The sequence below is a fragment of the Rhinopithecus bieti genome, unplaced genomic scaffold, assembly GCF_001698545.2.
Source record: "Rhinopithecus bieti isolate Rb0 unplaced genomic scaffold, ASM169854v2 scaffold_7681, whole genome shotgun sequence".
Lineage (NCBI taxonomy): Eukaryota > Metazoa > Chordata > Mammalia > Primates > Cercopithecidae > Rhinopithecus > Rhinopithecus bieti.
Genome location: NW_016806571.1, coordinates 8,544,511 through 8,556,104, shown reverse-complemented (window position 1 = coordinate 8,556,104; position 11,594 = coordinate 8,544,511). Strand labels below are relative to the sequence as shown.

Sequence of the window (11,594 nt, the reverse complement as noted above, 5' to 3'; positions counted from 1 at the left end):
GTAGTTCTCCTTGAAGAGGTCCTTCACATCCCTTTTAAGTTGGATTCCTAAGTATTTTATTCTCTTTGAAGCAATTGTGAATGGGAGTTCACTCATGATTTGGCTATCTGTTTGTCTGTTATTGGTGTATAGGAATGCCTGTGATTTTTGCACTTCGATTTTGTATCCTGAGACTTTGCTGAAGTTGCTTATCAGCTTAAGGAGCTTTTGGGCTGAGATGATGGGGTTCTCTAAATATACAATCATGTCATCTGCAAATGGACAATTTGACTCCCTCTTTTCCTAATTGAATAACCTTTATTTCTTTCTCTTGCCTGATTGCCCTAGCCAGAACTTCCAACACTTTGTTGAATAGGAGCAGTAAGAGAGGGCATCCTTGTCCTGTGCCGGTTTTCAAAGGGAATGCTTCCAGTTTTTGCCCATTCAGTGTGATATTGGCTGTGGGTTTGTCATAAATAGCTCTTATTATTTTGAAATATGTTCCATCAATACCTAGTTTATTGAGAGTTTTTAACATGAAGCGCTGCTGAATTTTGTCAAAGGCCTTTTCTGCATCTATTGTGATAATCATGTGGTTTTTGTTGATGGTTCTGTTCATGTAATGAATTATGTTTATTGATCTGTGTATGTTGAACCAGCCTTGCACGCCAGAGATGAAGCTGACTTGATCATGGTGGATAAACTTTTTGATGTTCTGCTGGGTTCAATTTGCTGGTATTTTATTGAGGATTTTCACATCGATGTTCATCAGGGATATTGACCTGAAATTCTCCTTTTTTCTGTGTCTCTGCCAGGCTTTGGTATCAGGATGCTGCTGGCCTCATAAAATGAGTTAGGGAGGATTCCCTCTTTTTCTATTGGTTGCAATAGTTTCAGAAGTAATGGTACCAGCTCCTCTTTGTACCCCTGGTAGCATTCGGCTGTGAATCCATCTAGTCCTGGACTTTTTTGGTTTGTAGGCTATTAATTATTGCCTCAATTTCAGAGCCTGTTATTGGTCTACTCAGAGATTCAACTTCTTCCTGGTTTAGTCTTGGGAGGGTGGATGTGCCCAGGAATTTATCCATTTCTTCTAGATTTTCTAGTTTATTTGCATAGAGGTGTTTATAGCATTCTCTGATGGTAGTTTGTATTTCTGTGGGGTCAGTGGTGATATCCCATTCGTCATTTTTTATTGTGTCTATTTGATTCTTCTCTCTTTTCTTCTTTATTAGTCTTCCTAGCCGTCTATCAATTTTGTTGATCTTTTTAAAAAATCAGCTCCTGGATTCATTGGGTTTTTGAAGGGTTTTTTATGTCTCTATCTCCTTCAGTTCTGCTCTGATCTTAGTTGTTTCTTGCCTTCTGCTAGCTTTTGAATTTGTTTGCTCTTGCTCTCTAGTTCTTTTAATTGTGATGTTAGGGTGTCGATTTTAGATCTTTCCTGCTTTATCTTGTGGGCGTTCAGTGCTATAAATTTCCCTCTACAGACTACTTTAAATGTGTCCCGGAGATTCTGGTACATTGTTTCTTTGTTCTTATTGGTTCCAAAGAACATCTTTATTTCTTCCTTCTTTTCATTATTTGCCTAGTAATCATTCAAGAGCAGGTTGTTCAGTTTCCATGTAGTTGTGTGGTTTTGAGTGAGCTTCTTAATCTTGCTTTCTAATTTGATTGCACTGTGGTCTGAGAGACAGTTTGTTGTGATTTCTGTTCCTTTACATTTGCTGAGGAGTGCTTTACTTCCACCCATGTGGTCAATTTTGGAATAAGTGTGATGTGGTGCTGAGAAGAATGTATATTCTGTTGATTTGGGGTGGAGAGTTCTGTTGATGTCTATTAGGTCTGCTTGAACTAAGATCAGAGCAGAACTGAAGGAGACAGAGACATAAAAATCCCTTCAAAAAACCAATGAATCCAGGAGCTGGTTTTTTAAAAAGATCAACAAAATTGATAGACCGCTAACAAGACTAATAAAGAAGAAAAGAGAGAAGAATCAAATAGACACAATAGAAAAAGATGAATGCGATATCACCACTGATCCGACAGAAATACAAACTGCCAGAGCTGAGTTCAAGTCCTGGATATCCTTGTTAACCTTCTATCTCATTGATCTGTCTAATATTGACAGTGGGGTATTAAAGTCTCCCATTATTATTGTGTGGCAGTCTAAGTCTCTTTGTAAGTCTCTAAAGACTTGGTTTATGAATCTGGGTGCTCCTGTATTGGGCATATATATATTTAGGATAGTTAGCCCTTCTTGTTGAATTGATCCGTTTACCATCGTGTAATGGCCTTCTTTGTCTCTTTTGATCTTTGTTGGTTTAAAGTCTGTTTTATCAGGTACTAGGATTGCAAACCCTGCTTTTTTTTTTATTTCCATTTTCTTGGTAGATCTTCCTCCATCTCTTTATTTTGAGCCTATGCATTTCTCTGCATGTGAGATGGGTCTCCTGAATACAGCACACTGATGGGTCTTGACTCTATCCAATTTGCTAGTCTGTGTCTTTTAACTGGGGCATTTAACCCATTTACATTTAAGGTTAATATTGTTATGTGTGAATTTGTTCCTGTCATTATGATGTTAGCTGGTTATTTTGCCCATTAGTTGATGCAGTTTCTTCCTAGCATCGATGGTCTTTACAATTTGGCATGTTTTTGCAGTGGCTGGCAGCAGTTGTTCCTTTCCATGTGTAGTGCTTCCTTCAGGAGCTCTTGTAAGGCTGGCCTGGTGGTGACAAAATCTCTCAGCATTTGCTTGTCTGTAAGAGATTTTATTTCTCCTTCACTTATGAAGCTTAATTTGGCTGGATATGAAATTCTGGGTTGAAAATTCTTTTCTTTAAGAATGTTGAATATTGACCCCCACTCTCTTCTGGCTTGTAGAGTTTCTGCCAAGAGATCTGCTATTAGTCTGATGGGCTTCCCTTTATGGGTAACCCACCCTTTCTCTCTGGCTGCCCATAACATTTTTTCCTTCATTTCAACTTTGGTGAATCTGACAATTACGTATCTTGGGGTTGCTCTTCTCAGGGAGTATCTTTGTGGTGTTCTCTGTATTTCCTGAATTTGAATGTTGGCCTGCCTTGATATTTTGGGGAAGTTCTCCCAGATAATATTCTGAAGAGTGTTTTCCAACTTGGTTCCATTCTCCCTGTCACTTTGAGGTACACTAATCAAACGTGGATTTGGTCTTTTCACATAGTCCCATATATCCTGGAGGTTTTGTTTATTTCTTTTTACTCTTTTTTTCTCTAAACTTCTCTTCTCGCTTTATTTCATTCATTTGATCTTCAATCACTGATACCCTTTCTTCCACTTGATCGAATTGGCTATTGAAGCTTGTGCACGTGTCACATAGTTCTCATGCCATGGTTTTCAGCTCCATCAGGTCATTTAAGGTCTTCTCTACACTGTTCATTCTGGTTAACCATTCGTCTAATTTTTTTTCAAGGTTTTTAGCTTCCTTGTGATGGGTTCAAACATCCTCCTTTAGCTTGGAGAAGTTTGTTATTACTGACCTTCTGAAGCCTACTTCTGTCAACTCATCAAAGGCATTCTCCGTCCAGCTTTGTTCCGTTGCTGGCGAGGACCTGCAACCCTTTGAAAGAGAAAAGGTACTCTGGTTTTTAGAATTTTCAGCTTTTCTGCTCTGGTTTCTCCCCATCTTTGTGGTTTTATCTACCTTTGGTCTTTGATGTTGGTGACCTAAAGATGGGGTTTTGGCGTGGATGTCCTTTTTGTTGATATTCTTTTTATTGATGTTGATGCTGTTCCTTTCTCTTTGTTAAGTTTCCTTCCAACAGTCAGGTCCCTCAGCTGCAGGTCGGTTGGAGTTTTTTAGAGGTCCACTCCAGATGCTGTTTGCCTAGGTATCATCAGCAGAGGGTGCAGAACAGCAAATATTGCTACCTGATCCTTCCTCTGGAAGCTTCATCACAGAGGAGCAGCGGCCTGTATGAGGTGTCAGCTGGCCCCTACTGGGAGGTGTCTCCCAATTAGGCTACACAAGGATCAGGGTCCCACTTGAGGAGGCAGTCTGTCCATTCTCAGACCTCAAACACCATGCTGGGGGAACCACTGCTCTCTTCAGAGCTGTCAGACAGGGACGTGTGAGTCTGCAGAAGTTTCTGCTGCCTGTTGTCCAGCTATGCCCTGCCCCCAGAGGTGGAATCTACAGAGGCAACAGGCCTTGCTGAGCTGTGGTGGGCTCTGCTCAGTTTGAGCTTCCCAGCTGCTTTGTTTACCTACTCAAGCCTCAGCAATGGCAGACGCCCCTCCCCCTGCCAGGCTGCTGCCTGGCAGGTTGAACTTAGACTGCTGTGCTAGCAGTTAGCAAGGCTCCATGGGTGTGGAATCTGCTGATCCAGGTGCAGGATGTAATCTCCTGGTGTGCCATTTGCTAAGACCATTGGAAAAGCACAGTATTTGGGCAGAAATGTCCCGATTTTCCAGGTACAGTCTGTCATGGCTTCTCTTGGCTAGCAAAGGGAAATCCCCTGACCCCTGGTGCTTTCTGGGTGAGGTGACCCCTTGTGCTTTCTGGGTGAGGAGGGCAAGCCCTGTTTTGGCTTGCCCTCCGAGGGCTGCACCCACTGTCCAACCAGTCCCACTGAGGTGAACTAGGTACCTCAGTTGGAAATGCAGAAATCACCCATCTTCTGCGTTGATCACACTGGGAGCTGCTGACTGGAGCTGTTTCTATTCGGCCATCTTGGAACGAAATTCCTGAGCAATAAATTTCTAAAAAATATATGAGTCAAAGAAGAAATCTCAAGAGAAATTTGAAAATACTCTGAACTAAATGAAGATAAAGACAAAGTATCAAAATTTGTGGAATGTTCTGAAATCAGTGCTTAGAGGGGAAATTTATAGTATTACATGCTTATATTAGAAAAGAAGGAAACTCTAAAATTAATCACTTAAGTTTCCATCTTAGGCAACTAAGAAAAAAGAGCCAAGTAAATCCAAAGTAAGCACAAGAAAAGAAATAATAAAAATTGGAGCAGAAATCAGTGAAATTGAAAACAGATAAAAGAGATAATAAAACCAAAAGCTGGTTCTTTGACAAAATTAATAAAATCAGTAAGTCTCTACCTAAGTTATCTAAGAAAATATGGAAAACAGAAATTGCTAATATTAAAAATGAAAGGACTATTACCGCAGATCCCAAAGACATTAAAAGAATAATAAATATTATGAAAATACTATGCTCACAAATTTGATAACCTGAATTAAATGGACCAATTTCTTGAAAGAAACAAGAAACTGTCAAAACTCTCACAGGGAGAAACAGACAATTTGAAAAGCCTATATCTATTAGAGAAATTGAATTAATAATTAACCTCATTAACTGAAATCACCATGCCTAGATGTGTACCCTGGTGAATTCTACCAACCATTTAAGACCAGTATCTTTCACTGAAATAAGATGCAAAACTCCTCAACAAAATAATAGCAATTCAAATTCAACAAGGTGTAAAAATAATTATACACCACAACCAAGTAGGATTCATCCCAAGTCCTCAATGCTGGTTCAACAATGAAAATTAATTACTGTAATATATCACATCAACAGACTAAAGAAGAAAAATAACGTGTTCGTATCAATAGATGCAGATAATATCTAACACCCATTCATGATAAAACCTCTAGGTAGACTAGGAATAGAAGAAATCTTCCTTAACTTGACACAAAATATTTACAAAAATCCTGCAGCTAACATCATACTTAATGGCAAGATACTTGAAGTTTTCCCACAGCCTAAGAGATCAGGTACAAGGCAAGGATGTCCTCTCACCACTCATTTTTAGCATCATATTGGAAATCCCAGCTAAGGTAATAAGGCAAGAAAAGGAAACAAAAGGTATAGAGATTGAAAAAGACAAAAAAGAAATCTTTGTTCACCAGTCAAATGCAGAAAATCTTAAAGAATCAACCAAAAATTTCTGCAACCAATAATTATAGCAAGGTTCAGGAAACAGCAGTGAACAGGTAGAATTTTAAATTAAAAATTCAATTTATCATTTGCATTAGCACCCCTAAAAATAAAATGCCTAGATATAAATCTAGCAAAACATGTACAAGATGAGGAAAATGACAAAACTCAGATAAAAGTAATCAAAGGAATATATAGAGAAATATTCCACGTTCATGAAGAAGAAGACAATATTGTCAAAATGTCAGTTCTTCCTAATTTGATTTAGAGATTCAGTGCAATCTTAAAGCTATTTTGTGGATATTTTCCAACTGATTCTGGGGTTGATATGGACAGGCAAAAGACCCAAAATAGCCAATACAATATTGAAAGGGGAAAACAAAGTAGGACTGGTGCAATCTGACTAAGAAATCCTACAAAGCCACAACTAAGATAGTGTGAAATTGGCAAAAGAATAGACAAATGGATCAATGAAACATAATAGACCAGAAATAGACCCATATAAATATAGTCAACTGACCTGAACAAAGAAGCAGAGGCAATACAATGGAGCAAAAGGTCTTTTCAACAATGGTGCTAGAACAACTGGATGTCCACATGCAAAAAAAAAAAAAAAAAAAAAAAGAATCTAGGCGTAGATCCTATACCCTTCACAAAAATTAACTCAAAATGGATCACAATCCTAAATGTAAAGTACAAAACTATAAAAATTTCAGAAGATAACATAGAAGAAAATGTAGATAAACTTGAGCTTGGCATTTTAGATGCAACACCAAAGACATAACCCATGAAAGAAAGAACTGATAAGTCTGGCTTTATTAAAGTTAAAAACTTGTGCTCTATGATAAACACTGTCAGAATGAAAAACTAAGCCACAGCTTGTGAGGAAATATTTGCAAAAGACACATTTGATAAAGGATGTTCTAATGTCCAGGGTCATCAGTGCGATGAGCCAAGGCTCACTCTTCTATCCTCTTCTCTTTTTTATCAATACTCTCTCCTTGGTGTTTCAGTTTCATATCTTTAAATCTCCTCTATATGCTGATGACTTCCAAGTTTTTTGTCTCCAATTTATACCTCTCCCCAGAATGACAAATGCATGTGTCCAACTGCCTTTTTTCCATCTCCATTTGGATGTCTAATAAATATTTTAGTCTTATCCTATTCAAATCCAAACTCCTGATATCTGCACCTTCCTCTTATGAAAGTCTGCTGCTTCTACAGCTTGCCCCTTATCAAAACGATTTTATCTTTCCAATTGCTCAGGCAAAAGAAAAAAAAAACAAAACAAAAACCTGTTATATTTACCTCTGACTTCCTTTTATCACTCCCCACACTCAATCTATCTATACCTTTTGGCTGTATTCTCAAAATATGTGCAGCATCTGACCACCTCTGATGTCTACCGTTACTCTCAAGATCATCCTGCCCCTTATCACTGCCAGTTTTCCAACTCCCTGCCTTTTCTTACCCTCCCACTTATGTGGCTTTCCAAATACTCTAAGTTAAAGCTAAATTTTTCAATACAGCCTCACATGATCTGCACAACCCACTGCCTCCTGACCACATCTCCCATTACCTTCTCCCTTCATTACCACTCTCCAGTCATCTTGGCCTCCATGTTAAGCAGGTCAAGCACACTATTTTGCAGGGTTTTTGTACTGGCTGTTCCCTGTGCCTACAATGTGTTTTTCCACAGATATCCAGGAGCCTTTTAGTGGAGTCTTTAGGGTTTTCTAGGTATAGAATCATATTGTCAGTGAAGAGATAGTATGACTCCTTCTTCTTCTATTTGGATGCCTTTTATTTCTCTCTTGCCTGATTTCTCTGGCTAGCACTTCCAGTACTATGTTGAATGGGAGTGGTGAGAGTGGATATCCTTGTCTTGTTCTAGTTCTCAAGGGGAATGCTTCCAGCTTTGGCCTGTTCAGTATGGTGTTGGCTGTGGGTTTGTCATAGACGGCTCTTATTATTCTGTGGTATGGTACTTTGATGCCTAGTTTCTTGAGAGTTTTTATCATGAAGTGACGTTGTATTTTATCAAAAGCTTTTTCTGCATCAATTGAGGGGATCATATGGTCTTTGTTTTTAATTCTGTGTATGTGGTGAACCATATTTAATGATTTATATAAGTTGAGCCAATCTTGCATTCCAGGAATAAAGCCTACTTGATCATGGTAAATTAAATTTTTGTGTACTCTTGTATTTGCTTTTCTAGTTTTTTGTTGAGGATTTTTGCATTTATGTTCATCAGGGATATTGGCTTCTAGTTTTTTTCTTGTGTCTTTGCTAGGTTTTGGTATCAGAGTGATGCTAGGTTTTGTAGAATGAGTTAGGGATGAGCCCCTCCTCAATTTTTTGCAATAGTTTTGGTGTAACTGGTACTAGCTCCTCTTTGTGCATCTTACAGAATTTGGCTGTGAATGTATCTGGTTTTGGGCTTTTTGTGGTTGACAGGTTTTTAAAAAGTGTTATCACTGATTCAATTTCAGAACTTAACACTGATCTGTGCAGTGTTTCAATTTCTTCCTGATTCAATCTTGGGAGTTTGTGTATTTATAGGAATTTATCCATTTTCTCTACATTTTCTAGTTTGTGTGCATACAGGTGTTCATAATCATCTCTGAAGATCTTTTGTATTTCTGTGGGGTCATTGTAATGTCACCCTTTTTGTTTCTGATTCTGTGTTTTTTAAAAATCTTCTATTGTTTTCTTTGTGAATCTAGCTAGCACTTAATCCATCTGGTTTATCCTTTCAAAGTCCAAGCTTTTGGTTTTGTTGATTTTTTTTTTCAAGAGAATTAAATCGTTTATTGATTACACATGATAATGGATGATACACAAGCTTCATTCCCATCTATAATTTTATCTGGTACCATTATTCGATTTAGATATATTGCATAGGATGTGCCAACAATCACTTTTATAACCAGTAATTCCATGATTTTGCTTGGGTAATATGCTGAACTTCAGGTCACAACAGTAACTATCAGTTCAACTACACCAAGGTTTCCGAAGACAATGGCTTCTCCACCCAAGCAGGTTGTATATAAATTCCAAATAGAACCTGGCATCACCCTGAAGGAATTCTAACTTCACACTGTTGGGGAAATTCACCAAGATGGCTTCAGAGTAGACTAACTTTACACAGCACATTAAAAAAAAGACATTTATTCAGCGTCACGATCAGACTATTACATTTAGCAATCAACAGCATGGGTGCAAAAAAAAAAAATCTACATTAAAACCCTTTGTTGGAATGCTTTACACTTTCCACAGAACAGAAACTAAAATAACCTGTTATACAATTAGTCACAAATACAGTCCTCGAGTTTTTTGCCCATACACATGAGTATTTGTCTAAAACATGTCTTCTTTGTAGCAGCTAGGCCCTGCCACCACTGTGCTTGGCTGAGTTCACAAATCTGTTGTAACCTGTAGCTTCCCTGTCACTTCTCTGGCTCTCCTCTCCTGCTAAGCTTTGTTTCCTAATTAAAATCTTCTGCCACTGCCATAGCTACTGCTGCTGCTGGAACCGCCATAGCCACCTTGGTTTCGTGGTTTTGCAAAGTATTGGCCTCCACCGCCATAGGGGCCAGAGCTTCTGCCTCCAAAATTTCCTCCCTTCATGGGTCCAAAATTTGAAGACTGATTGTTGTAATTGCCAAAATCATTGTAGCTTCCACCACCTCCAAAATTGCTTCCATCATTACCAAATCCATTATAGCCATCCCCACTGCCACCATATCCACCACCACCACGGCTGCCACCAAAGCCACCACGACCACTGAAGTTTCCTCCACGACCGAAGTTGTCATTCCCACCGAAACCACCTCCACGACCACCACCAAAGTTTCCAGAACCACTTCGACCTCTTTGGCTGGATGAAGCACTAGCCATCTCTTGCTTTGACAGGGCTTTCCTAACTTCACAGTTGTGGCCATTCACAGTATGGTATTTCTGAATGACAATCTTATCCACGGAGTCATGGTCGTCAAAGGTTACAAAGGCAAAGCCCCTTTTCTTGCCACTGCCTCGGTCAGTCATGATTTCAATCACTTCAATTTTCCCATACTGTTCAAAATAATCTCTTAGGTGATGTTCTTCAGTGTCTTCTTTAATGCCACCAACAAATATCTTTTTCACAGTTAAGTGGGCACCTGGTCTTTGAGAATCTTCTCTTGAGACAGCTCTCTTTGGTTCCACAACTCTTCCGTCCACCTTGTGTGGCCTTGCATTCATAGCTGCATCCACCTCCTCCACAGTGGCATATGTGACAAACCCAAAGCCCCTGGAACGCTTGGTGTTTGGATCTCTCATTACCACACAGTCCGTGAGCATTCCCCATTGCTCAAAATGGCTCCTCAGGCTCTCATCGGTTGTTTCAAAGCTCAACCCTCCAATGAAGAGCTTCCTCAGCTGTTCGGGCTCTTTAGGAGACTCTGACTTAGACATGACGGCAGGGAGAAGAGAGACTTTAACGATGCTTCTTTGGCGGCATCCACGGGCAGAAAGGGGTTTTGTTGATTTTTTGCATGAATTTTTGGGTCTCAATTTTATTCAGTACTACTCAGATTTTAGTTATTTCTTTTATTCTGCTAGCTTTTTGTGTGTCTGTGTCTTTGTACTTCCTCTAGGTATGTTGTTACATTGTTCATTTCAGATCTTTTTAGCTTTATGAGGTAGGCATTTAATGCTGTAAAGTTTCCTCTTAACATTGCTTTTACTGCACCTAGAGATTTTGGTATATTTTGCCTCTGTTTTCATTTATTTCAAAGATTGTTTTGATTTTTACCTTAATTTCATTGTTTAATACAAAAGTCATTTAGGAACAAATTTTTTAATATTCATTTAACTGTGTGGCTTTAAGAGAACTTCTTGGCACTGATTTATATTTTTATTCCACTGTAGTGTGAGAGTATGGTTAGTATAATTTTGATATTTTAAAAAATTTATTGAGACCTGCTTTATGGCCAAACATGTAGTCAATCTTGGAGCATGTTCCATGTGCAGATGAGAAGAATGTATATTCTGTGGTTGATATATGGAGTATTATGTAGATGTGTATTAGATCCAATTGGTCCAGTCCAGAATTTCTTTGTTAGTTTTCTGCCTTGATGTTCTGTCAAATGTTGTCAGTGGGGTATTAAAGTCCCTTGCTATTATGGTGTGGCTGCCTAAGTCTTTTAGTAGATTTAGAAGTATTCGTTTTATGGTTCTGGGTGCTCCAATTTTGGGTGCATATATATTTAGGATAGTTAAGCCATCTTGTTGAATTGAACTCTTCATTATTATGTAATTCCCTTTGTTGTCCTTTTTTTACTAGTGTTGGTTTAAAGTCTGTTTTATCTGGTATAAGAATAGTAGCTCCTACTCGTTTTTGTTTTCTGTTTGCATGGTAGATCTTTCTCCAACCCTTTACTTTGAGCCTATGAGCATCATAATGTGTGAGATGAGTCTTTTGAAGATAGCAGACAGACTGGTCTTGTTCTTTTTTTTCTCTCTTTTTTTTTTTTTAACTTTTTTTTCTTTTTTTTTGACAAGGTCTCACTTTGTCAGCCAGGCTGGAGTGCAGTCTTGGCTCACTGCAACCCTGACCTTCCAGGCTCAAGTGATCCTCCCACCACAGCTCCCAAGTAGCTGGGTGTGCACCACCATGCCTGGCTAATTTTTTGTA

The 11,594-nt window shown here is 38.7% G+C and overlaps 1 protein-coding gene across 1 annotated transcript; it reads right to left on the bottom strand.

Moving 5' to 3' along the window:
* Nucleotides 1-9,071: 9,071 nt before the first annotated feature.
* LOC108532758 (heterogeneous nuclear ribonucleoprotein A1-like) lies at nt 9,072-10,433 on the bottom strand. Its single transcript, XM_017877039.1, has one exon. It carries the CDS (start codon nt 10,370-10,372, stop codon nt 9,410-9,412), a length of 963 nt encoding a protein of 320 aa, XP_017732528.1. The 5' UTR covers nt 10,373-10,433; the 3' UTR covers nt 9,072-9,409.
* Nucleotides 10,434-11,594: the final 1,161 nt, after the last annotated feature.